Source organism: Bombus vancouverensis, chromosome 17 (assembly GCF_051014615.1).
Source record: "Bombus vancouverensis nearcticus chromosome 17, iyBomVanc1_principal, whole genome shotgun sequence".
NCBI lineage: Eukaryota > Metazoa > Arthropoda > Insecta > Hymenoptera > Apidae > Bombus > Bombus vancouverensis.
In genome coordinates, this window is record NC_134927.1 from 1,345,442 (window position 1) to 1,373,364 (window position 27,923).

The 27,923-nt window shown below is 34.4% G+C and overlaps 1 protein-coding gene across 7 annotated transcripts; it reads right to left on the reverse strand.

The window, feature by feature from the left end:
• On the reverse strand, positions 1 to 27,634 carry LOC117165526 (GDP-D-glucose phosphorylase 1-like). 7 transcript variants are annotated; one of them, XM_076625936.1, is made up of 5 exons: positions 26,666 to 27,634; positions 25,452 to 25,605; positions 24,563 to 24,660; positions 6,322 to 6,637; positions 1 to 713 (listed from the first exon to the last, which is right to left on the reverse strand). In XM_076625936.1, exons 3-5 carry the CDS (start codon positions 24,650 to 24,652, stop codon positions 595 to 597), a joined length of 525 nt encoding a protein of 174 aa, XP_076482051.1. In that variant the 5' UTR covers positions 24,653 to 24,660; positions 25,452 to 25,605; positions 26,666 to 27,634; the 3' UTR covers positions 1 to 594. The 7 variants fall into 7 exon arrangements, with proteins under 7 accessions (XP_076482051.1, XP_076482048.1, XP_076482049.1 ...); XM_076625933.1 differs by lacking the exon at positions 26,666 to 27,634 and adding an exon at positions 25,993 to 26,659; XM_076625934.1 differs by lacking the exon at positions 25,452 to 25,605.
• Between the last annotated feature and the right edge of the window lie 289 nt (positions 27,635 to 27,923).

Sequence of the window (27,923 nt, forward strand, 5' to 3'; positions counted from 1 at the left end):
TTCAGCTTTTACGTTCTGTATTTCACCACCATGTACAGCCATATAAACACACCAGATACACTCAGATGATTAACACGTGGCGGACGCCAAAACAAAAGAGCGTCGTTAGAAGTCGTACCAACTTTGCATGTAGGAACTAGTAATCACACCAACCTAATATTTTCTTCAACATTATTATAGTAATAGTTGTTTATACTAATGAAAAAATGTACACAGTAAAGTTGTAATATTACATCAATTTTGTTTTAATTTGCCTATACCAGAACACGAGTGGTCTGAATTGACACCGTGCGAATCGCGGTTGCTACGTTCAATAGGAATGTTATGTTACTATGACAGAGATATGTATATGTATATGTATATGTATATGAATGTGCATCTCTCAAACGGCGAAATTGGATTTGGAAACAATTTCTCTTTGCTAATTTAAAGATAACCGAATATAGTTCGCAAATATAAAATGGTTTAAGCATAATGTTACTGGGGACACTACTTTAGCTCCGCGTTGTTTTCTCCATTTCCAAATTTATATGCTTTTGCTTAGTTATAGATTTCGAAAGTATTACACTGTCTGTTTTTGTATTGCAGCTGCATTTATTGGGACTCTACTAACGCTTTAATTTCAGCAGCGACGGAAGAGAAAGTTTCTTCAGTTGCCTCTCGCAAAGCGCGTGTTACATATTCCTCCGTAACGTTCTCGTATGCCTCCTTGGCTGTAACATACATAAAGAGAAATGATAATTATTTATCCTGGTTTAAAGTTACAAAGAGATATTCCAATTAATAACCAATATTCAATTAATAAACATGTCTAATCATCCACTTGCACATTAATAACAAAAGCGTCAAAAATAAACAAATACGGCGCTTCATTTTTTCATGCGATAATTATGTAATTAATGATATAGACAGTTTGCTTTTTCATCATACTGAATATTAAAAAAGTTAAACAATACTTTTACAGATGATTACAAACCTTCGTATTTCTAATGGGGATAAAATGTATCGATATCATCATACGTTATAACCCAATCATTCTCTCAAAAACTAGTATAAAAGTTCCATCGTAATCTACAGAACGTTTACGTTTCAAAGAAAAATGTAAAGTAAGTGATTATTGTCTGACTGTTTATTAACGCACATTAGAACCATAAATGTGGCGAATCAAATTTTTCAGCAATCAAATAACAGCAAATTATTCTTCCACTTGTGAAATATACCGCTGTGCAGTAATAACTAACTATAACTACTACATTCACTTACTATGTAAGTTAAGAACTAATATTACATCATGTTTCTTGACATTGATCTTGACAGTGATCTGTTGATTTCGTGATTTCCTGTTCTTCCACGTGACAACGGCAGCAAATATCACGATGTTGACTTAAATATCGGAGAGATCTCTACAAAAATTAATAAGTCCACTGCATCTATTTACAATTCCCTGGAAATGCCTAAGAAGTACGGTAAAAACCACAATACTGGTGACAATACTAAATTAACAAGAGAAGATCGTTTACGAATATTCAAAGAAATTGTTATTGGGAATAAAAGAGCCAGCGAAGTGACAAGAATTTTGGACTTTCCGGTGATCGCACAACGTGCCTAAAAAATATTGTGGCAAAATAGAAGATTAAAGTAGACCAAAAAATCATTGAAACCACCTTTTGAGCAGGAGCATAAAAGAGTAAGAATGGAATTCGTTCAAAATCACATGTCATAGCGTGAGAAGTGAAAAGATATTACATTTTCTGATGAAAAAAAATTTAATTTAGTCAGTCCAGGCAGATTTAAACATTATTGACACTCTTTGGTTAAATTTCGGTGAAGGAAGTTTGATGGTGTGTGGATTACATTCAGTTATTTCCAAAAAGCACCAATTTGTATGATCTCTATAAGAATAAATTCAGAACAATACATAGAGTTAGTAGATGATTGTTTGATTACGATCCTTTAAGAAAGTCACGAAGAAAATGTTATCTTTCAACATTCGACAAAAGGATTGGAGACTAAAGTGGTATTCACGCTGCCCGGACTTCCAAAAACTTAGTCGGAATGCTATCAAGAGCCGTATATAAGAGAGGCAAACAATATAATAATGTTACTATACTACAATATTTCAAAAATTAATTTGTAATATGGACTATCGAATATTGGAAATGATTAAGCGTACTAGTGGAAGTACATGTCATTAATATCATAATTTTTATGTTCTTTGTAATAATTTGGTACATTGTACTTTACACATTACGTATTGCATATGCGTTATTTTGTTTTTATTCTTTTTGTCCTGGTTTGCGGTATATAATAGGTAAGAAAATGACAGCGTAGGACAATGATTGTAGCGCTTTTCCGATGATTTCATATGTAGTTCCTTAATATTTTCATTAAAAAACGACACTACAAAAAATGTTTCCTACATTTGGCTCATCTCTCGAAATCACTTGAATTTCGTGAAAGTAATTCTCATATCATCGCAGATCGAGAAAATATTTACGTGGCCTGTTTTAGGTGAAGCACCTTGTATATTGGGAATTACATCAGAAATATTGTTTAATAACCGTTTAGGCCTAGCTCGTTTTCAGAAAGTCTGGTGAGTGGCTAAAATAAAACCGCTTTTGAAGAAGAATAAGGATCAATCGGACCCAGTTAGTTATAGGTCCGTATCACTTTTTCCTAATATTAGCAAAATTTTTGAAAAAATCGTAAACAGAAATGTTATCAATTTTTGTCATAATAATGGTCTTATGTCAAACAAATAGTGAGAATTTCGCAACCACAACTCCTAAGAGGTCACCACCACTTCTAAGAAAACTCTACATTTGGTCTAACATAACTGAAAATAACACCCAGCCTCGAGTTTAGCTCCGATCATACACCCATAATAATTACATACAGAAACAAACCAATACTTTACAACAATCCAGAGACACTACGCAACAAAACCACCAAATGGCAAACTTTTAAAGAAATAATCGAGAGCAAAACCAACTGCAACATCCCATTGAAAACACCCGAACACATCGAACAGGCGGTAACAGCACTCACAGAAACTATCCAAGAAGCAGCATGGACGACTACTATATCTGAACCAACCAACAGACAAACGAAAATAATTCCACCAGACATACTTGAACAATTTAGAGAAAAAAGAAAAGCAAAAGCAAAATGGCAAAAACATAGAACACGAGAAAACAAAATACACCTAGACAGACTTGCAAAGGAAATAAAAAAACAAAATAAAAGTGCACAACAATACCGAATTCACAAAATTCATAGAGTCACTCTCTGCACACGAGAACTCCAACTACTCCCTGTGGGAAGTTACGAAAAAAATAAAGAAACCAACAAAACTAGTCCCACTAATCAGAAAAGCAGACAACACATGGGCAAAAAGCAGCGAAGATCAAGCTGAAGAATTTTCCATCCACCTTTACAACACATTTACACCACATAATATCAACAAAAGCAACCATAATAGTCATACGGACGAGGATGCGCAAACCACTAGTACCTCAACTGACAAACACTACACCATACCCAAAACAATAGCACGAAAAATTAGAAACATAATCGAGAAGACAAAAAATAATAAAGCACCAGGAATCGACCTAATCAATGGCAAAATCTTGAAAAACCGTCCGCCAAAAGCGATAAGACAAATTACAATAATAGTTAACGTAATACTAAGAACACAATGCTTTCCTAAAATTTGCAAACTGGCACAGATCATAGTGTTACCTAAACCAGGCAAAGACCCACATCAAACTACATCATACAGACCAATATCACTACTTCCTGTGTTTTCTAAAATACTAGAGAAAATAATATACGATCGCATAAAACCAATAATAGAGAAGGAAAAATTAATACCGGATCACCAATTCGGATTCAGAAACAAATACTCCACTATAGAGCAAATGCACAGACTGGTCAACGAAATAATACTAGCACTAGAAAACAAGCAATACTGTACAGCCGTCTTTATGGACATAGAGAAAGCATTCGACAAAATAAACCACAATAGCCTTCTACAAACAATCAGGAAACAATTCCCGGAGCAAATATACCAATTAATAAAATCTTACTTAGGTAGCAGAACCTTCGTAATAAAAATCAAGGACTCCGAAGTACTCCGAAGTCAAAGACATCAAGGCAGGGGTTACGCAAGGAAGCGTTTTAGGACCAATACTATACACGCTATACACGGCCAACATATCAACAACTACCAATAGCAAAATACTGACATTTGCGGACGACACAGCCGTACTAGTCAGGCACACTAACCCAGAAACAGCAGTCAAATTACTACAAGAACATATCACAAAAATAGAAAAGTGGCTGCAAGTTAAACAAATTAAAGCAAACCCCGAAAAATGCAACCACGTTACATTCACACTGCGAAAACAGATACCACCAAACATTATACTGAACGGCACGCACATAATACAAACAAGGCAAGTCAAATTGCTAGGACTCCACCTAGAAACACAACTCGCATGAAAACAGCATACTAAATCAATAACAGACAGAATACAGATAACAAGGATACAAATGCATTGGCTAACAAGTCGAAAATCGAAATTAAGCATGGAAAATAAATTAAAAATATACAAAACGATCATAAAACCAATCTGGACGTACGGAATACCACTATGGGGAGACAGCAGCAATGAGCCATATAAACAAAATAGAGACAGTACAAGCTAAAATTCTTAGAACAATAGTAAACACCCCATTGTACCTTAGAAACAAAGATATATAGAAGGACCTGGGAATACCAACGGTCATAGAGGAAATTAGCAGACACGCAGGAAAATATAAAGAAAGAATAGGAACACACCCAAACCGGCTAGCTGTGGAAACAATCAACACCTCAAACATGGATAGAAGACTTAAAAGGAAACACCCAACAGACCTCACAAAGGACACAACCTAACCAACACGAAATGGTATCCCACTGGGGGCAGCCACCCACATGATAATCTAACAGCTAAAAAAACTCTACCAAATATCCAAACTGGACAAATTGTGAATGTAAACAATTAAATAAAAAAAAAAGAAAAGAAAAAAAAATTTGGTCTTTTTAGTTTTCTCAAGCACTGAAGCTGAGATGTAGTTGTTGTCCGTGATACTTTTAGCGCTCGCTGTAGATGTGGCTACTGAGGTACTGCTATTTTTCTTCTAATTTAGATGCGTGGAAGAAAAATAGGACACGGGCGCTGGGATTCGAACCCGGGTCCCGAACTTTCGTAACCTAAGGCGCTAACCACTGCCCTACCGTGGTCCGGTTGTAGTTACTGTCGAGTGACGGTATTTGTTGTCGAGTGCCGCCACAAAGCCATAGACAAAAGACTGCGACGAAGTCAGACCATAAACAGTATACAGGCGACGTTGGCTTCGGGATTTTTAGTTATTGGGTAACACAGCTAGCGTGCGGATCTGGACCAACTCAAATTGTATTCTTACTTATAATTACACTTCTGCATTAAAATATATTTCTACCTTACAATTCATCCACGAGTTTCTCTGTTTATACATCAAATAACCTCAACAATAATAAACATTTTTTACAGCCCATCGATACTAACGCGCAATACGCTGCCATGGACACACAGCTATGGATTGAGTTCATTGTACCGATCATTTTTTGCGAATATCTCGGAAACTAAGCGAGACCGTCGATTACGTATGTAGGAAAAATCGGAGGTGAAGTAGCTTTTTTGCAGTTTGACAATTCAGTCTTTTCTTTGAGGTATATTATAATTTACGACCGACCTATTTCAATATTGCCAAGTGAATGTTTCAAGTGAAATTTCCATAGGAAATGAATTTCTACCACATTTTCGAGATTTTCTACAACTGCGGAACATCAGCGTGTGAGCAGCACGTTTCCTCTGACAGCGGTCTCCTGTAATGGTTGCAGATCCTGCAACTGGATCCGCATACAGGTAGCTGTGGTCACAACGGAATAACTATAGCGCGTTGTTTGAACGTACCTCAACTTTGTGCTTATGAAAACCGCACCTGGTAAGGCTTCGCGCCAGGTACAGATACGTGAAGAAAATAATAACGTATTTGCTATCGTAATCTAAAATCTCCGAAAAGTTTTCTATCTTATTCGGGATACCATTTTGTTAATTTATTTTCATCTCGACACAAGTTATAGATTAACTTAGGTATCATTTTTAAAAAATTATAGATTGTGGCTACTAAGTATAAAATATAATATGAATGAACAATAATTTTTTATGAATATACTAGGAAACTGATAAGAATATGATTAGGAATATATACGTATATATACTAACAATTACTCACATTTCATTGACAAGTGTCCAAAAAGTTCGCAAGCTGCCAGATTAAACGCATGAATATCTTTTGCACCTTGAGTAGATTTTCTGGCCCAAATATAAATTCTTACGTCTCTGTACTCCTCTTTATTTTCTTTAATATTTGATTTACCTCTCGTAATATATATATTGTGTGCTATTTGTTTATTTTGCAAATAGTCTATTATCAAAAATGCCCAATTAACAAAGTCATCCATATTCTGGACATTGGAATACTTTATACAAAATCCTTTTGCTGGGTAGTTTCTTAATATTTGTATAGGCCCTGCATGTTCTTCAAGATCCTGAAAAATAGTACTAGTGTAGATAATAATGTTATACAATAACAAATATCAGTGTTAACGAAATTATATTGAAAAGAAAATTACAAAAGTTGCAATAAATAAGCAAAGAATTTAGCCTTTTATCCATCAGTAACATATGATAATTGTTATTTAAATTTTCCGGCATCTATTTCAAGAAGGTTTAATATCTGATAGACATTACAATTAGTTAGACTAACACGTGACGTTATATATCAATAACGTAACGATATATCAATTGTTAATCATCTTCACCATTAAAATGTAATTAAGAAAAGTGAAAGATAAAATGATTGTTTTATATTGTTCTCGTTAATGATATTAATTAGATTAAGTTGCATTTTTCTGTTAATACTCTCCACATATGTCAAAAAATATACTGGATGAGTAATAAAAATGATTGTAGTAAGAAAGTTTAAAAGAAGATTGTAACGAAACAAATTATGAAATAGTATTGTTAAAATTATTACAATTGAAAATCAGTTTACTCTCTGAGAGACTTTCCTAATTACATGTTAGCATGTTTCTATACATCCAAAATAAATACTTGAGCAGATGTCTATCTTCTTCTACACCATTTACAATAGGAGGTGCAGCTACAAATTTCTTTTACTTGGGATGATAAATTTAGTCCCACAAATAATTTTTATATCATTAATAACCATATATTTATTACATATTTTCTATTTTTCACAGAGAATGCTGCAAATAGCGAGTCAGAAGCTTTTAAACAATTTATATATGTCGGGTTATCATTAGAATTTAAGGCGCGTAACGATTCTTCGTTTGAATTAGCCATTGTTTTACGAAACAGAAATTATATTTACGCGAATATACAAGATTTTACAAAATATTATGAATAATGAGTTTAATGAATGATAAGATTAACAAACGATAAGTTTAACTAATGATTAGATTAAAGAATAATAAGTTAAACGAATAATAAGAGGAACGAATAATATGTCTTACGAATAATGAATTTAACGAATAATGAGATTGATATGTTTTACGAATAATGAATTTAATTTACGCTATTAACAATGTTCCGGAGTTCAAACGAATCCACGGTCAACGGGATAACTCTTTACTATGCGTAGAATAATTTTAAACACAAAAATACGATTGCTGAGACACTCGGTAAATTGCTCGATGTATCACTTTCCAAGGCGATCACACGAATGAATATCTGATGAAAATCTTTTTCGCTATACAACTGCATTTGTTTGTTATATGCTCGCTGGAGGCATCGAGAAGGTTCCAATCGACGTTGCTAGGCAGTTTCTGTCAAAAGTTTGTTGTATACTCTTTGGAAGCATCGAGAAAGATCCAAGCGCCGTTGCTAGGCAGTTTCTGTCTGGAGTTTGATTCGTAACACAACGTGTGTCCCATTATATCGACATCTCCAAAGTACAATTCTATGTGATTTCTAGGGAGAACAATACAACCGATCCACACCTTGATCAGGCAAAACGTTTATCCCGTGACCGTGGCTACGTTCGGCGACCAGTTGTCACCTCGAACCCACTTTCGCTATCACAAATATCAAACAATTACAAATGACAATTGCTTAATTACAGCTATGATAAAATCTAGGCTAAAGCATTAGAAGACTTTCTCAAAATTGCAAAGGGAAGGCTCCGGTTTTCCTTTCATCTCCGACATATATATTCAGGGGCTCAGCTCCCTTATCGCGATAGTTAAACAAACGTAATAAAGCTGTTGTCAAACTTTAACTAAAGTCTTATTTAAACCAAAGTCTTCCATTGCTGAAGAATCATGATATTACTTCAACATCTCTTGTATTTTCTCTCCTGGTATAACCAGCAACCACGAAGAAGTCAGCCGATTTCCGTTTTCAAAATATTGGAACCAAACTTCCAGAATTTCAAGTCTACCAATAATATTTCAGCGACGCGGAAGACTGGCGAAAGCAACAATTTGACTTTAAATTACGCAAAAGCTATTATATTTGCAACAAAATCTTTCATACCACAAACTTACATAGCTACATGACATTATCGAGTGACAGCAATTTCGCTTTATGAGAAGTAATATCCAAGCTATTAACCCCTTAACCTACGATTTACGTTCGAGAATTTTGGACCGAAAACGTAAACAAGCTATTATATATTACATTATATATTATATTTGGCCCGATCATCATACATCATACCACTGCCCGTTTACATTTGACCCGATTATCGTACTACGGGCTATGCCCGCAGTTGTAGGTTAAGGGGTTAATAAAAAGATGGAAATCGAAGAGAATGTTACAATCGTCCTATACCCCGCGGCGTACTTTTTATTTGCTTTGCTGAAATTATACGAATTATTGTATACAAGGCAATAATACTCCTTATTTTCTTCATTATTACGTTATTCATTTGTATTCTTCCTCTTGATGTTTTTGATGCGAAGTCTCAAATAACTGGCGATCAGTCAGGTTGCAACTGATCGCTTGATATCACAAACCGTGAACGATATTAACGCTCAAGGTGGAGGTAAATTAAAGATACCGAGTAGTAGTACGTTTAGTTGATTTATTTGCACTCTGTACATGAAGAGAAGCTAGCAAGTTAAGATGCAGAGTAATGTTGTGTTTAGTTGATTTATTTCCAGTGTTTAGTATACACGGAAAGAGTCACTAGCAAGTTACGATGTTGACCGATTGAAGATTGGAAAACTATCATCCTTCGGTGATGATGGTGCTGTCGCTGAGGAAAATTAGTGATAGTTGTATCTAATTTGTATTAGTGATAGTTGTTTGACAATTTGTTTTTAACCTCATCGATTTTCCTTTAACTTTTCCCCACATATCAATAAGTCATCTACGAATAGAACTAAGTATACATCATTGATCTCATACTTTACATAGAGATAAGAATCACTCTCGCTTCTTTGAAATTCTAATTTTTTCATATAATCGTCGAAACACTCATACCAAGCTCTTGAACTTTCACGCAATCCATATAATGCCTTTGATAACTTAGATACTTCTCCGCTTTTGTCGTCGTAACCCATAGATTGTTTTACAAGTATTTCCGACTTTACAGCTCCGTTTAGGAATGCTGTCTCTACATCCATTTGCATAATTATTGAACCATATTGACAGCAATAAAATAATAGTAATTTCAACGCCTGCATTTTTTTTACTGGAGAGTATAAATCTTCCTGTACTTATTTTTGTTGGAAGCCTCGAACAACTAGTCTCGCTCTCTGACGATTATCAGATTTATTCGTATATGTCCATTTCAAATATAATATTTTCTTGTGTTTTAGTTTCTCTACTAATTGTCAAGTTTTATCTTTAATTAAACAATTCATTTCTCGATCCATTGCTTCTTTCTGTGAATCTCTGCCATCTCACTTAAAGTCTCTTCATGGATTTTAGGACTATCTGCGCTAACTACATTCACGTAAATGAGATATGAGCTCGTTTGGCCGTATCTTTGAGGTTTCTTTCTTTCCCGTTCTGACTGTCTCAAACCATTTCCTTTATCATCAAGTTTCCCTTCTGATTTGTTACTTAAGTTCCTGTCCTTTTTTGCTTTAACTTTTTCCGCAGAGGTCTCCGTCCGCGTGTTACCCTCGCTCCGAACCGAACCGAAAACCCAACTTTATTTATATAATCAAGAAACAATTATAAACCTCACTCTTTGATTTCAATGTATAGATCTATGCGCCTTTACTGTAGTGGCCTATAAATGTCAAAAAATATTTTGATCCATCATATCCGGTATTAGTGTGAGACCCATTTAATCCTTTCGCCACTGGAGGTTTCTCCGGCGAGGCGCTCCCGCTGAACGAGCCGCCGTGCCAAAACTGTTGAAATGTTATTGTTATTTCCTTGTATATAATGACTTAAAAGTTGGTGAATTAATTCCAGGTGAAATTTTGCCATTGATATTTGTTTGTCAGTTTTTAATTCATATAAACAATGAGAGTTCCAAACACACATATCTATTAAATAATAAAAATATTTTTATACAACTTCATACTTTTTCGTTCTGAATGCATGGTGTTTATAACCATGTTTGCTTTGTCCACAGTTCCCATCAACCGACTATAATCGACAATACGCTCTGCTTTTTTAATCATTTCTTGCGTGCGATAATGACGTTTCGTGTGAACAAATTTTTCATTGTGGAAAGAACGCAACATATACACTTCCCTCTTGTCACACCATTTCATTGCTAATAAAAGACTTGAGGAGCGGAAACTCGCTTCACCCATTTTTAATTTTTTCTGGGTAATTGGGGTGCCCTTTCGCTTTTCCTTTACAGTTCTATAGGTATTAGTTCCATTTTTATATAAAAAGATAAAAAGTGCTGGGCTTCTGCACCAATTATCCAGATAATTTGCCTAAATAAGGTTTCAATAGTTACACGACTATAGTCTTTGATTCGCAGATAATTTCATTTTCACTGCTTACAGTACTCAATGATCCACTATAAATAATAAGACCCTGTACATACCCAGATTGGGTATCACATAAAATAAAAAATTTTATCCTAAATCTGTTTTTTTTTTAGAGGGAATGTATTGTTTAAACGATAACCTTCCTGTACAAAGGAGTAAATCCTCATCAAGGTACAAGTTTTCGAAAGGGTAAAATGCCTTCTGAAAACTTTGTCTGGGCGTATCGCAAATTTGCCGTATTTTATTGCTGTATTCATAACTCCTCCAAAAATTTTGCTCTTGAACAATTCATCGTTAGACCAATATTCACAATATGACACTTTTTTATTTCGTGGCATTAATAATTTGATGGCGAAAAAGCAACAAATTTCTGGAAGAGAAGTGTTTCGGGAATTTATCGCATTAGCATCCTGATCAATTCTGCTCCGATAATCGTTTGTCGTGCCAACAATGAAATTTATAAAATTTTCAGAAGAGAACAATTGAAAAAAATCTAAAACTGGTGCCGAATAACTAATTGATATTTTTATTCCCGAATGCTCACAATTAAATTTATGAATATTTGGCCGGAATAATTCGTTAGTCCATGTAATTTCTCTGGTATCTTTTCCAGATTCAGTTGAAGTGTTTGAGGTATTTCGTCCGCGAGAAAGAAATGAGGCAAAACAAAATACTAACGCTACGTGTCCAGAGTAAGATACTTGATGTGTAATAACTTCAATCACTCGTCGTATGTACAGTACACGGCATTTTACAAAGAGCAATTATTTCGCCCATAGTACGTCAGTGACATTTTATGCAGAGCGACTGTAGTCGCCCGTAGCAGCGAAAGGGTTAAATCGGTATGTACCAATTCTAAAATTTCGTGTGCTTTACTGCGGTTATTTTGGAAAGGCAAAATGTGCATTTTATTCTGGATGCAGGTTCCACATTTCAATTCTATTCTGTTCACAATTTTCTGGCATTCCCTCAACTAAGTTTTTCTTACATGTCGTATCTAAATAATTAAAACTATTACATGTCCCAAGATTCTGTGAAATTTATCTTTTAGTGTCATCTTTTACATTTTTTGCATGAGACTCTTGCCTTTCAATATAACTATTTATTTTGTATAAACCATGTTCTTTGAATGCAATTCCTATCAAGTTATTGTATTTGTTATAAATTTTTGACGTATTTCTTACTGAAGTAATCTTATTTTCACCCATTACTCTCGCATAGCTAATTAAGTATTTGTCTATTTCTTCTAAGTAAAATACATTGGCTATTGTGATTTTAATTTTCATTTTGTTTACTACAAAGTCAAAAGTTTTCTAACTTTTGCTCCTTTTAAAATTCGTCCGTCTCCAATTTCCACATTTTTTATTCTGCTACGGCTGATATGCACGTCCTTGTCACTGCGCTCCACTACTGGTTCCATCTTTCCACGTGTTTGCGCAAATTCTTACTATGTAACCGTATTTTCCACAGCCACGGCACTTTATGTCCTATTTTTCAACGTTAAATACACTCGACCTTTTCTTGTCACTTTCAATCTGCCCTCGCGTTTCCCACATAGTAATTTTATTTTTTAGAAATTTACAAATGCGATCACTTTTTTCAATAAGTCGATTAAATCACCGATATAACTCAATGGGTCTCGTAGCGTTTTCCGCATGTAGTCTAGCTTTTCACGCTCACTTACATTTGCACCAGCACTTTTTAACTCGTTAATCGTTTTTTCAAACTCCGTGAAAAATGAATTTGAATCTTCAAAGCCTCTCAATTTCTTTCTGTCGAGTCTATTTCTTATGTAAATCTGCAATGCTGTTGTTTCCTTCAAATACATTTCATCAAATTTTCTCATTATTCTTAAAGCAGGGTCACCAACAAATTCCAATTGTTCATTTGTTATACTACAATAGATGGAGTTCATCGCTTTTAGGTTCAATAGGCTCGCGTATCTGTGTCCACTTTCTCTCGTATAGTCAGTTTATCACACTTTTTCCATTTTAAACACAATAACATCTTTTCTTCCATATCTTGTAATCACGTCCGTCGAATATTTGAAGTTTGATTTCATCGTCCTTTCACATCTTGATTCGTTTTGTATTTTCACCCCTTTTTCTCTTTTTTCACAAATAATTTTCTATAATACCCAGATTTCTTTTATTTGTTCTGCCAATAGCCTTTTTATCTTTTCAGGACTTATTTTCAAGCTTTTTAAATCAAGTTCTATGTATTCATTCCCGATTACACGTAGTTCCATAACCTTAATTTCCGGCAACCAGGAACTTTTGTTACCATGTTGAGAATGGTGAATCTTAGTCGACGAAATAAATGTATAGGAACACACAAATTACACGTAGAAGTGATATTAAAATAGTTTGATATTTATTTAATATGTGATTTACAAGATATTCGTAGATACACATTGCACGCATCTCAGCATTCTTATTTGTCGTACCATCCTTTTTACCGCCATGCGTACGAAACAGTTGCATTCTTCTGTTTTACAAGACGCTGCGCACGCACATACCCCACACTACTCATACTCATATGTGTGTAACTGCGTCCAGAGTGTTATAACAGAGAGCCGATGAGGAATCTGGCTCTTTCGCTGTTTCTTCGTTACAATACGATTGACGATAATCTTCCGGTAGTGATGCAGTTGACTCTAGATCGTTTTTTCTGTTTTCTTCGTTGTTTGGTTTACTTGAGGTGGGACCTTTCCTTGGTTGGTGAATAGAAAATTTTGGGAGCAGCAAATCTCGGCTGCGTGTCCGATTCGTTAATACTTGAAACATTTATTTTCATGCGGTCACCTGATGGTTGGTTAGATGACTGAGTAAAAGTTCGTGGTCTTGGATCGGTAGTATTTCGTTTCGATACTGGCGTAGTGTTGTCAGATTAGCTCTTTGGGCGGTTGGTAACACGGTTTACTTCTCGTAACCATTGTCCTCTGTCGACTAGTAGTCGTTGGGCGAGATTCAGGTTCCTCAGATCGCTGGCTATTACCATCTGTGCTATTTCGTATCGTAAATTAGCAAATATGTCTTAAGTGTTTCGCATTCTTCAATATCCATAGCTACGCGTCGTTCAGTTGACGTGAGGTTTTCGTTTTGAACTGCTTAATTTAATTCATTGAGCTGTTGTCGGAACCTGGAGTTGAAAGATTATACGCTTTCTGCTGCTCCTTGTTTTAAATTTTTCAATTTGTTCCAGCAATTACTAATAGCGGTTAGCAATATATTTCTATATTGACCTACCTTGGTTAGACTTTTTGAGGCGTTCTTAACAATTGATGAACTGAATAATCCGGGATGATAACTTCTTGATTGATATTCCAGCGGAAAAACATAATTCACTTCATCTTTTTTTTGGTTTTCTTATAGATTCTACACATTCTATTCTTCCACCTTTTGTGTTTTCGTTTATGGTGATACGGAGAATAATCTTCAACGGCATGACGTAGAGAAAATCGATTTGTAATAACGTAAATCCTTAGAGTAAATCAGACGATCGATTCTGGAAAATCAATAATCGATTTCCCAAGTCCTGAATTACCATTCTTCTCTCCTGATCTAATCTATTCATCAGAATGACTGCCAATAAAACAAAGCAAAAGTAAAAATGTCAGTAGGCGTGTTACGTCGCGTAACACTCTACCTAGCCCAGGCCACACACCGCGGGCAAGATGGCAACCAGATGTCTTCGGATACTCACTGCGTACCCTCAATAATCTCAAGTACCTTCCATAAATCTCAGGAATTTCCTAGTCGAGGTCCTTCAAACCAAACAAACGTCTGTTTCCGAAGCATTTCTAAAGACCATTGTCTACCACGGCTTGACAAGGGAAAGTTAGTTTTTCTCACGCATGATGCAACTTTCCTCCCACGAACCACTTTCTCTCGAGGGCGGTTAAGACCCTTCGTTTAACCAATTAACAACGAAGCCTATTTCCCTCACTCTCTTAACTAAAATCATCACCAACAAATCCGATGGTCCCGTGCGCTAGACACACCCATCCTTAGCTTTCCTCCGACACAGCATCGTCTCCCAAGGGAGTACTGATTTTACATCCTTCGAACGGTCAACATCCTTCGACCGGGTATACACACCCGTAGATCAGTCACTCACTCATCTCGTACATACGCACCAGCGTAACTGCCATCGTTACAAGTTGTTGGAATAAACGGTGAAATATAACTTACTATACTGTGTCATACTCATTCAACCACCTCTGTTATCTTAACCGAAACAGGGAAACGACTACTTCGCGGCGTCGATTAACCGAATCGTAGCGAGAATTTACGCCTCTCGCTGACGCGTTTCCCTCGCGACCGCGTCTCTCCGCGAACAATCGTAACAAGGCGAGTAACTTGAATTCTATAGAATTTACATATACATTTTAATATATATGTCGGGTTTACATTAGAATTAGGGTTAAGGGCGTGAAACGAATCTTCGTTTGGGTTACACGTTGTCGTTATGCAATAGAGAAGACATTGACTAGTGCAAATACGATTATTATAGAACCGGACAAGTAACCGCGGTAGTTAGGTACTCGAGAAACTAATGACAATGATCCTAGGCTCAATAACGAATCCGCGGTCGACGGGATGATAGATGAACGTACTCACAAAATCTAAGTCGGACGCGTAATACTCACTGGTCGCAAAGAGCTACTCCTTTCATCAATGAGATCGCGAGCGAGAATGTCTTTCCCGTCCCGATGATGCCACAGAGGAAAACTATAATGGGGTGTGTCTAAGGACACGAGATCATCGGATTCGTCGAGAAAAGCCTTCGTTCAGAAAGTAAGGGAAATTGGCGTTGCTGCTAATTGGTCAATCTCCATATCGGTGGTTAGAAAAAGATGCTAGCCGCCCTCGAGGGAAAGTTGCTAGTGGGAGACGCCGCTCGTTGAAAAATATGTCTCCCCTATCTTCCCGTAGTTGGGACAAAGACTGTTTGTCTGTTTGAAGGACTTTAGTTAACTAAACCTTAAGATTTATAACGGGCCCTCGGGCTAGCCGAACATGTACTGCGGAGACGCATCGACATCTGGCAATCATCTTACTCGAAGAATAGGGTCTGCGTGTGGCGAGCCACGGGACAGAAACCGTTGGAATGTTTACTGTCGCGTGTCGCCACGAATATTTCTTTTAAGGAGAGCAATAGAATTACTCCATACCTTTGTTAGGCAAAGCGTTCATCCCGTGACCGCGGCTACGTTCGGCGACTGACTGTCGCCTCGAGCCCAAGCTCATTATCACAACTCTCGAACAATTACAATCGGGTTGAATAACTACAATTGTTCAGTTACAGCTATAGTAGACTTTAGGTTACAATGTTGCGGGATTATCCAAAATTCCAAAGGCTCCGGTGTTCTTTCATCTCCGACATATACATATGTTATCTATCGTGCATCGACCTATTCTGAATCTTGGTTGTGTTTCTGAGAGTATTTTCTTCCTCTCTACTTTTTTCATTGGTTGTTCTTTTAACATCATTGCGTAAACCTTATATGCAGTATTCAATGGTAATAGCCCTCTGTAGTTGTCTACTTCATGTTTACTACCATTTTTATTTATGGTTGTTATTTCTCCCTTTCTCCAATCTGTCGAGAGGTCTTCTTCATTCCAGATTCTTCTTACTATTTCCTTTAGTTTCCTTCTGGCTTCTCCTGCACCATATATTCATGCTTTATTTTGTATCTTGTCTCTGCTTACTGCTTTTCTCTTGTTTATTCTTCCTATTTAATCCTCTATTTCCCTTTCTTCTACTTCTCCTGCATATCCCTTGTTTATCTTGTAATAGGTCACTGAAATGTTATTTCCACTCTTCCATCTTTATATGAGCAATTGTCTTGCTTTTCTTCTTTCTCTTCCCATTAACATATGCCCATATTTCTGCCTTCGTTTTACAACCCCTTACCTCTTTCATCTTTTCGTATATTTTTTGTTCTTCTTTTTCTTTACATAATATTTTATACTCTTCTTTTTCTGCTCTTTATACTTTTATATTCTTCTTATGTCATACTTGTTTTACTTTTTTGGTCTTTCCAAGGTCAGTGCCTTTTTCGTTTCCCAGTATTCTGCATCCTACAACTTTAGTCTTCTTGTTCTTCCTCAGATCAGAATTTCACAACTGGATTCCATTGAACAATAAAATCACAAACTTAACCGTTTGAGTGCCAAGCAGCGCGATCGCGCTGTTTAGATTTTGTGTCGAAAGGTCCCAGTACATTTGAACTGTATTCTGTATTTCATTATTACCTTCTCAATAATTTTTATTGAACAAAACTTGAAATATTTATAAACTATGTCATAAAAATAACAAATATGACGAGTGCTATTGCGCCGCTTGTTTCTCTTCGCAATCGATTAAGACAAGCGTTAGCACGCTGTTCGCGATTTTTCGACACCTGAGACTCAAACGGTTAAGACATTTATTATTGCATGTTGCACAAATCCAAGATAGTTAATCCATTGCCTTATGATTTAAGTTCCAACATCGCGTGCTGTAACCAACGGCAGGGTCGAGCCATTTCACAGTCTGGCTGAGCGTTCAAAGTTGTGTAAATCGCACCATTCTTCTGATCAGTAAGGTACAACTGTAGAGGACAGGTATATATGGATGTTTGACCGTGAGATTTATTGGAGGTTATCGTTTGTTGTCGTAACCGTCGAATTTATTTAAAATAATAAATTAATGTACAGCCTATATTCGCTGAGGCTTTAGCACAAAGTATAAATCGCAAAATAAAATCGCGGATAAACACTCGATAAATGCTCGTCGCGTAACTTGGTAGATAACTCGTAATAACACTTGAATCGCTCGTTACATACAGAAAGATGCTCGTAATACTCGTAGATACTAAACTCTTTTTGGTTGCGTCGGTTTATTTATACTGGTCGATGGGGGGGAGGAGAGTCGGAAGATTAAATCGTCTTTGTTCGACGGTTATGCGTAGCGGTAACATTGTTTTTCCCGGAGTCTATTTGTTCTTACATTACTTGTGTCCTAACGATCTTGATAATCCGAAACAACAACATGATATGAATTGTCCTCTGACTCATGTGCCGCTACACAACTAACTTTATGTTGCAAGATGTTTGATAAATAGCTACTACCAATTGATCATTGAACAAGAAAGATTTATGGGACTTTCGGTTCGATTCGGAGCGAGGGTAACACGTGGACGGAGACCTCTGCGGAAAAAGTGAAGTGTGAAGGGAAAAAGGAAAAGGACGCACAAACTGGCATGAAGAAGGGAAAATAAAGAGTGAGCATACGAGGAGCAAGCAAAAGAAAAGCGAAAAAAAAGACTAGAACAAGAGAGAGCTATAAATAAAAAAAACTAGAAAAGAAGAGGTTAGGAGGTCAGAAGCGCGGCAAAACAAAGTAAGGTAGGGAAACGGCAGATGGCGACAAACAAGGGAAGACCAAGGAAAATGGGAAATATGGCAGTCTTCAAAAATACACTGGACAAATACAGCTCGACAGAAAAAGAGACACCAGCCAGGGAGAAAGGAATGGAAGTAATGATGGAAAAAGCAGAGAAAATGGAAAGAGGATTTAAGGCAATGATAAAAGAAATAAAAGGGATATTCGAAAAAAAGTGGAGGAGATGAAGAGGGAAATGAAAGAGGAAGAGGAAAGAAGTGAGAGAGAAGAGTGGGAAAGGGAAAAGAAGGAACCATTGGGCAGAATTAGAAGAATCGCGGAGGAGAAAGACAGAGCAGAGAGAGAGAGAGAGAGAGAGAAAAGAAGAAGGAACATAGTAATTAAAGGACTGGAACGAAGGAAGCAATGAAGAGAAGTAAAGGAGTTCATAAACGAAAAAATGAAGATAGGGGCAGAAGTAGAAAGAGCACATATGATAAAGGGGGGGGGGCAAGAACACAATAATAGTGGCGACGATGAAATCGATGGAGGAAAAGATACGGATAACGAAGGAGAAAAGCAAATTGGAAAAGGGTGTATACATAGACGAAGATCTGACGAGAAAAGAAAGGGAAGTACAGTTACACATAAGAAGGGTAGCCAGAGAAAGAAGGGAAAAGAGCGAATATGTAAAGATAGGATACAAGAAACTAAAAATAGAAAACAAATGGTACAGATGGAACGAAAATGAAGAGAGGCTGGAAGAAGAAAGATAGAGAGGGGGAGAAAAATGAAAAAAGGGGGAAAGGGGGGTTACAAAGGGGACGAAAACGTACTTCTGGAATGTATCAGGGCTAATAAGCAACAACAGGGAGGTGTGGGAATATCTGAAGACATTCGACGTGATCGGACTCACGGAAACATGGATAAAGGAAGGCAAATGGGGAAAAATTAAAATATAGACTGCCCAAAGAATTCGACTGGAAATGCAGGACAGCAATGAGAGTAAGGAAAAAAGGAAGTGCAAAGGGGGGGGGGATAATAACGGGTATAAATAAAGAACTAAGAGAAATAGAATATAAAGAAATAAGTGATAATATAGTTGAAAGAAAAATAATATACAATGACAAGACATATAGAATAATGATGGTTTATAATCAAGATACAAAAGGGACATGGAAAAAATAGAGGAAAGAGTAGACGGAAGAGAAGAGGAAGTGATGATCATCAGCGTAGACTGGAACGCAAGAACGGGAAAAGAGGGAGACAAAAGACAAGACAGTAAACATGGAAGGAAGAACACTGCTAAAGTATCTGGAAGAGAGAGGCTGGACGATAATCAATGGCAGAGATAAAGAAGGAGAGGAGTGGACCTATATTGGGGAGAGAGGAAACTCAGTAATAGACTATGCGATTGGCAATCAGGAGGCGACAGAAGAAATAATTGACATGAAGTAGGAAAAAGAACAGAGTCGGACCACATGCCGTTAGAAATAGAAATAGGGGGCTGGAATTACAAAAAAATGAGGAAAAGAAAGAAGAAGAGAAGGAGAAAAGAGAATGAACAAACGGAAGTGTGGAAAAATACTTGGAGGAATGTAAAGACTGGACCTACAATGGAAGAACAGTAGACAAAATGTGGACAGAAATCAAAAAGAAGATAAACGAAGCAATGCCAAAGAAGAAAGTGAAGATGAGGAAATGGGGCATGGGAGAGAAAGTGTGGTACGACAAGAAGTGGAAAGAGAGGAAAAGAGAGATAAGAAGGAAAGTGAGAAAGTTTATGAAAGGAAAATGCAGTAGAGAAGCGCTCATAGAGGGGAAAAAGGCATTCAAACAGTGGTGCAAACAAAGAAAGAAAAGACACGAAGAAGAAGAAATGGAGAAAATCAAGCAGATCAAAACAGAACAAACAGCGTGGAAATACATAAATAAATGATACAATACTTCTTAATGATACAATAAGGTTAATTGAAAATACTTATAAACTATAAACAACAATGTGATATTAGTAGTGTAAATAGTTATAATGTAAATATTTTTAAATGTCAGAAAATGTTAATAAATCATGCCAAAATTTCAAAATTTTTATTTTTCCTATTAAATTGGGATTGCATCACTGATTAAGTTTTATGTTATAACAATTAGAGTTTCAAAAATAAAATAGAATCATAAAATAATTACTTCTTTATTCATAAAGCATTACTACAATAATCTTATTTTATTAACTGAATAATGCTTAATAAATATTATTAAGAAAAATGAAATTTATGAGAGTACTGTGTATGTTTTATTAACTTTCCTTTGACATTGCATTTTTTAACAATCAACATATGTATTTATAAATTAATTAAAGATTTAATTTCTGTACTTTTGCTTCAAAGGTGGAATATACTTACGAAGACAAACTCAAGGAAAACAACTCAATAGCTTTCAATAAGCTATGCTTTGTTACAAGTTGAGGTAATTGTTTACATCTTTGTGGCAACAGCAGAGAATGACAGTATTCAATCGGACTAGCATTAATTGCAATTATATCATCTTTGTCTGTATTATTTAAATTCATTATTTGTTCTTCTGACACAAGTTTTGTAAAGTTAAAGTCTTTCTCATTGAAAGGTTGGTTCATCGAAATAATATTTTCTGGAGATCTTCTTTTATAATCGCGATCAATATTTAGCTAAAATTAATAAAAATTGTCAGTATTAAATATTAAGAAAAATAAATATTATTTATTATAAGATTATTAATAATAAAGAAAATTTTTATATGATTAAAACAAGTTTGTATATGTTTTGTCAGAGGACAATATATAATTGGATTGTTCATATAAAACCTTTATAAAAATTTGAATCATTAAATATTTTAAACATTTAATGCCTGTGTCTAATGAATAGAAAATATCAGTACATATAAGAATTAATCTTATATAAAGTACTATTTATCTTCATCTTCTCCTTATAATGTATTTTTTCTTTTGTGAATCTGTTTTTTGATTTTTGGATTTAATGTCTAGATTTACATAAAATATTGTCCAATTTTTTTAACACCTTGTATATAACACCTTAAACAATTTACTGGCTTAGCAGTTTCTGGAAGTATGTATATCTCTCTAAATAACAGATGAATTTCAGTGTATTTATAATTCAAAGGGGTTTATTTACATGGTTAAGGAGATTCCCAAACCGCATTTCTCTGGTGATGAACTATTCAATAGGTTAACAAAGAGAAACATCATACAAAAAATTTCTGTAGAAAATTGTGGCATATTACAAACATTACGAACTTTTTGACAATTTTCTTTTCGTAAAAGATGACAAATTTATAGAATTACAGATTATATATATATGTAATAATGTAAATGCTTAGAATAAATCGGACGATCGATTCTGGAAAATCGAGTTTATTTTGAGAATAATTAAATTCAATACAAGAACAGTTAATAACAAATCCACTACAAATTTTACCTGGAAAATCGATTTTCTAAGTCCTAAATTACATTTCTTCTCTCGTGATCTATTCTATTCATACAGTTACATATATATATTAGGTTGTCCGAAAAGTTTCATTCGTTTTATAAGGCAATAATAGATGCACAATGTTTTTTGTTTTATATTATTTTATTGAATTATGCACGAACATAATAATAGAAATATAATGGAATGTGTCATACCTAATTCAATAAAATAATATAAAACAGAAATTGTTGTTCATGTATTATCACCTTATGAAACGAAAGAAACTTTTCGAATAACCTAATATATATAGAACTATATAATTTATAAATTTATAGATTTTTAGGCTTTTTAATAAGATATTCCAGTGGTGAATGTGTCAAAAATCGATTTCCTCAAAAATTTCACGCAAAAAAGTAGCTTTTATGTTTTGGATATTTTAATACCTTCTATATATAATAAATATAGTATGAAATTTTAGAATTTGTGTTAATTTGAAGTATCGTTCAATAATGTGACTTACAAAGTAGTTGAGTGAATTCGAGCTCAATATAAGATCAATTATTTTTTAGATGAGAAAAAAGTTGAAATTTGATATAAGATGTTTTTTTGGTACTATCATATGGCACATCATTACATAAATTTGGTTGGAGGACTCTTTTGACCCCGTTCACTCGCTATACCTATTAGATAAAAGTAGCTTTAGATAAAAGCTACCATTTTACTAATTTTCAATTTCTTATGATGTTTAGATATTTTGCAAATTTTTAACCACAATTTTTATGGATTAAATTACTGGAAGTCATATTCACAAGGCACAAGTATTCCAAGATCTGGTTAATGACTAAATGTACAAAAGAAGGTGCAACATCCCATTGGGAGATAAAGTATATTATTGGCAAACAAATACAGGTACAGGTACAAGCTTATGAGTACAGAAGTCTTCCAACAAAGTCTCAGCCACCATAAATGTCCGATGCTGAGAAGATAGACAAAACTGTGTAGGTTCGGCATGCCATAGGTAACCACATCATTGTTCAAATCAATACCAACTCATTTTGCCAACTAACACTCTGGCAACGCACACATGTTAATCTTTTTTGCAAAAAGATGTTAACGAGATGCTAGTCACAACAATTCAGTAATAGGTGACATTTATAGCAGCGATGCATGTTTAACCATTTATGACGGATATACTCATCACGTCAAAAAAAGGCAATATTTCATGTTATAACAATTCATGTCAGCAATAAAATTAAAAAATAAAACAGTCATTTCATTATAACTTAATTCTATATTATAACAGCCACACATACTCTGTATTTGGCCATTATACTTCATCGCTTACTTTCTGTGACACATTTTAGGTATACAATTTTCAAAGTTTTCAAAGAAGGCGCAACAGCTAACTGGTTAATCAGCAATTGTATACTCCAATGAATGTACCATGGCGCGCAATATGATTTTTTTCAAATATTAAATTTTCTAACAATGCACCCTATGGGCATTAAAGTACTGAATACTACAGTATTGCAAATTTATTTACTATGCAAAAAAAGACAATGTTATATTTATGATTGTATATATCTTTGATTATATATATTGTATATATCTTGTATATTTGACCTTTGCTCTTATAATGGAATACTTTTGCAGAGTGAGGATCTTCCCATATGCAGAATTTTAACTAAATCAGTAATACAAATGTCTTGCAGTTCCCATGTTATTTGTTGATGAATTTACATATATATGAATCAATAGAATTGTTTTTTTCCTTTCATTGTGTTACAGTTATATTAACTAAGTCATACTAGAGTAACTTAACACATTAGCACCGTGACTCACATATATGTCATTTGAATTCCTTTGCTAGAATCTAAATGATATATATATATATATATTAGTTTCTAAATGCTCTGATGCCAATGTGTTAAAAGATTATAAGTTCTTTGAAATACAATAGGGGCGAGAGACATTATGATTCTCATAATTATAAATCATAAAACATTAAATAATTTTAGTTCATCAATAGATATATATTCCTAAAAGTATAATACATTGATTAATAAATAAACAATCCTGATATTGTATTGACAATAACAAATATATATTCATTGCTACTTCTTTAACTGTTATTTTATATATGATTTTGCACTATAAAATTAATTTATATAATTTTACTCTTATAAATATTCCTAGAATAAACAATATTATCTATATTATATTATTAGATATAATTACAGTTACATAATATTTATTTCATTTTTATTTTTGTAAATTATCACTGATTTTGTAAATATTTTTGTTTTATCTGCTTATTTTTATTTTATAAGTTATCAACAAAATGTACTTGAGAGTATTAAAACAAAGAGATAAGCATATGTAACCAGATTTACATGTACTTTTGTATTAATGACATTAATACACAAAACATATTTGTAATTATTAAAATTTGAACTAGAAAATTATCTCATGAATATTTATGCAAGAGATGGTAAAATTAAAGCATACATTTACACATATGACAAGTGAACAATAAAAACATGTAAAATATTTTATCCTGTAAATTACTATATTACTTAAACAAAATTGTAACAATTAAAAAATATTTGAAAATAAATTAAACAAATATTTATTATAATTAATTATTTAATAACATTACCTGGACTAAAAAGTGATATTTGCCTTCCAATATTTTTGAATCTTGAATGTTTAATATATAACGAAACACTCCATTTTTCTGGGCTTCCATCCACTTTTCTTTTAAAACCAAATCAAAATTAGATTCCTCATCTTTTTTAATATCTTTACTACAAGCACAATTCGTTTCAGTAGAAGAATTGCAGGACATGATTGTGTCGGATTTTGTTATGTAGATTTAAATAATATGAAATCATTTAGCACAACTAACCACAGCCTATTTTAGGTATAAACCATGTGGTGATCTAAACATAACCTAGTTAATATTCTATGTAATATATATATATATATATATATATATATATATACATATGTATGTATGTACTTCACCATAGATTTCCTGCGAAATTAAAAGATACTGACACGATAAAAAAATTATAATGCAGTGAGTTAGAATATGCAATAGTGAATACAATACATGTAAAATGAATTTATACCATATTTAGATTAACTAGTTATATTTATTGTTTTCTTGTGTATCATAATTACTTAGATGAAGTGAGAAGTGTTGTATAATATTAAATATTTATTTTGTATCTTTTATCTTAGGTATTTTACTCTACAATATGATAGTATTACATAATTTTTTTTACATTAAGATCTTATTAATAATATCATTGTATTACTGTAACACTAGTTACAAGAAAGTTATGATACAACTTTTTTTAAGAATTAAGGCATGATATCTTTATTATATTAGAAAATATGTTTAACCCTTTGCACTCCAAATTTTATTTCAATTTTGTTATCAGCAGCTCCTAACGCTTCTAAGTGTTTTATTTGAAATTTACTTTAACCAAAAAATAAGGCAATTTAAATAAATAAAGGAAGAAACAAATTCACTTAAATACCAGTTTTATTCACACTATTGTTGTATTTTGTAATTTTTAGGCGTATGATATATCTTGAAACAATTTCCAGGATGCAATCCTTGTTTTCTTTCGCACATTTCACAAAAAAAGGTGGAACTGAAAGAATGTCGAGTGGGACTCAACAAAGTAGCTCCTGAAATAAAAACTGATGTTGAGTCACACTCGACATAGGAGTGCAAAGGGTTAATACATTAATAAAAAATTAATAATACAAAATTTAACAAAGAAGAAATTAAAAGAAGACATTAAATTATATTTAAAATTTGTATTTCATATTGAATTTTTTGATCTCTGTTAAAAGTTTCTCATGGTAGTATTAAAGCTAGTAAGTATAAGTAAATAAAGATAATTAGTTTAAAAATTGTTATTTTAATGTTTGATCTCTGAATTAATTTTTTCATTTTGATGCTAATTTGAAATTTTATTAATTTTAAATGAAATCTTGTATTAGATTTAACTTTTGTTGAAAAATATAAGAGAACATTTTTTTCTATTGTAACTTTGGGAATATTTTGATTACAATTTTTTTCTATTTTCTTTTCAATATTATTTTTACTATCTGATATTAGTTATGAAAATCATTGTTAAAGCTTGGAAACGCGCACGTCGATTATATTAACTATTCGTTACAAACACGCACAAGGGCCGACTTCCGAAAATATGCATGCCTAACCGAATAGAATAGTGGAAAACCATAAATAAGGGAAGAGAATAAGAAGCGTATCAACGCTATGTTACAAACAGCACGCCAGCGACATCCATATACCCATTCATCAAACACGCACAAATGTCGAAGGACACTTGAATTCCTTTCTTTCTTTTTTTTTTATTTATTAAAATTTACAATCAATTCTCGCATTGAGAATTTTCAGTAATTTTTTCTGGCGTGGCGCAGTGACATGGCTAATTATTTATAATAAGTTAATACTTATTATAGATAAGTATAATTTATAAGTAAGTATTATAAATAAGTAAATATTACTTAATTTAAATAACTAATTGAATCTAGCGTTTAGGTCTAGCGGGTAGTGTCTCTTCAGCCTGCGGATCTGATCCGACGTATCAAATAGTCTAGTGATTAGGGGTTTCGGTGTTTGTTGACTCTTTTGCTATATCTGTCGCTATATTTTTCTATTTCCTCTTTGACTGTTGGTATCTTGAGATCGTCATGTATTAGTTCGTTGGTGACATACCTGTTAATTGATGTAGGTTTGGGGTTGATAATTAATCGATTCACACAGATTCGATTTTCTCTATATATTTCTCCGCCTCGTACAACACGTCTTAACTCACAGGATACACTTGGTCAATTAACACGTGGTCGACTTCTAAGACAAAAGAGCGTCGCTAGAAGTCGTACCAACTTAGCTTGTAGTAACTAGCGATCATACCAACCTAACTTTTCTCAACAATACCAGGGTGCATTTATAATGGATCTTAGCGTTTTCCATTGGAAGCGTTGAAGTATTTCAATGTTGGAATTATTTCTTGTTCCCTATAGTTGGATTCCGTAGGTCCAGACAGGTTTTATTATGGCCTTATAGAGGGTAATTTTATTCTGTGTGCTTAGTTTGGAGGATCGGCTAGTAAGCCAATAGAATTTTTTGAGTTTGTCCTTTAATTGCTTCGTTTTGTCTGTGATGTGATTTTTCCAGGTCAACCTCCTGTCCAGGATCATGCCCAGGTATCTGACTGTGTCCTTGCTAGGAATTGTTGTATTGTTGATGGTGACCTGGGGGCAGGTTTGCTTTGGGAGCGTGAACGTTACATGTATGGGTTTTTTTTCATTAATTTTGAAGCCCTATTTATGAAACCACTTTTCCATAGAGTCGAGATATCGTTGGAGAGTGGATAAAGCAATTATCGGGTTTGCGTCTATTGTCTAGAGCGTCAAGGAAGTTATCAAACTTTTCTTTGGCGATGGAGTGTCTGGGAGGGCAGTATACCGCTGAAGTGGTGATTGTACCATGGCAGTCTTCTATTGCTACGTTTGTTGCTTGAAGGTAGTCTTTCTGGAATGTTGGAAGTTCGTAGTGCTTAATGCTGGCTTTGATAATGACTCCGGTGCCGCCGAGGGCCTTTCCACAAAGACTGTTTGTCTGTTTGAAGGACTTTAGGTAATTAGATCGTAATGTTTATAACGGCCCTTAGGCTAGCTGAACATGTACTGTGGAGATGCATCGACATCTGGTAATTATCTCGCCTGAAGAATAGGGTCTGTGTGTGGCGAGCCACGGGACAGAAACCGTTGGAATATTTACTGTCGCGTACCGCTGCAAATATTTCTTTTAAGGAGAGCTATAGAATAATCCATGCCTTTGTTAGACAAAGCGTTCATCCCGTGACCGCGGCTACGTTCGGTGACTGGTTGCCGCCTCGAGCCCAAGCTCATTATCACAAATCTCGAACAAATACGTCTCCCACTAACAACTTTTCCTCGAGAGCGGCTAG

Excerpts from the sequence above, each read along its gene's own strand:
- LOC117165526 (XM_076625931.1), bottom strand. The coding sequence starts at position 24,751 with ATGTCCTGCAATTCTTCTACTGAAACGAATTGTGCTTGTAGTAAAGAT. Across the intron at positions 6,638-24,562 it reads AATATCACTTTTTAGTCCAG|GATCTTGAAGAACATGCAGG; the intron begins GTAATGTTATTA and ends ACTATTTTTCAG. Across the intron at positions 714-6,321 it reads TGGACACTTGTCAATGAAAT|CCAAGGAGGCATACGAGAAC; the intron begins GTGAGTAATTGT and ends TGTATGTTACAG.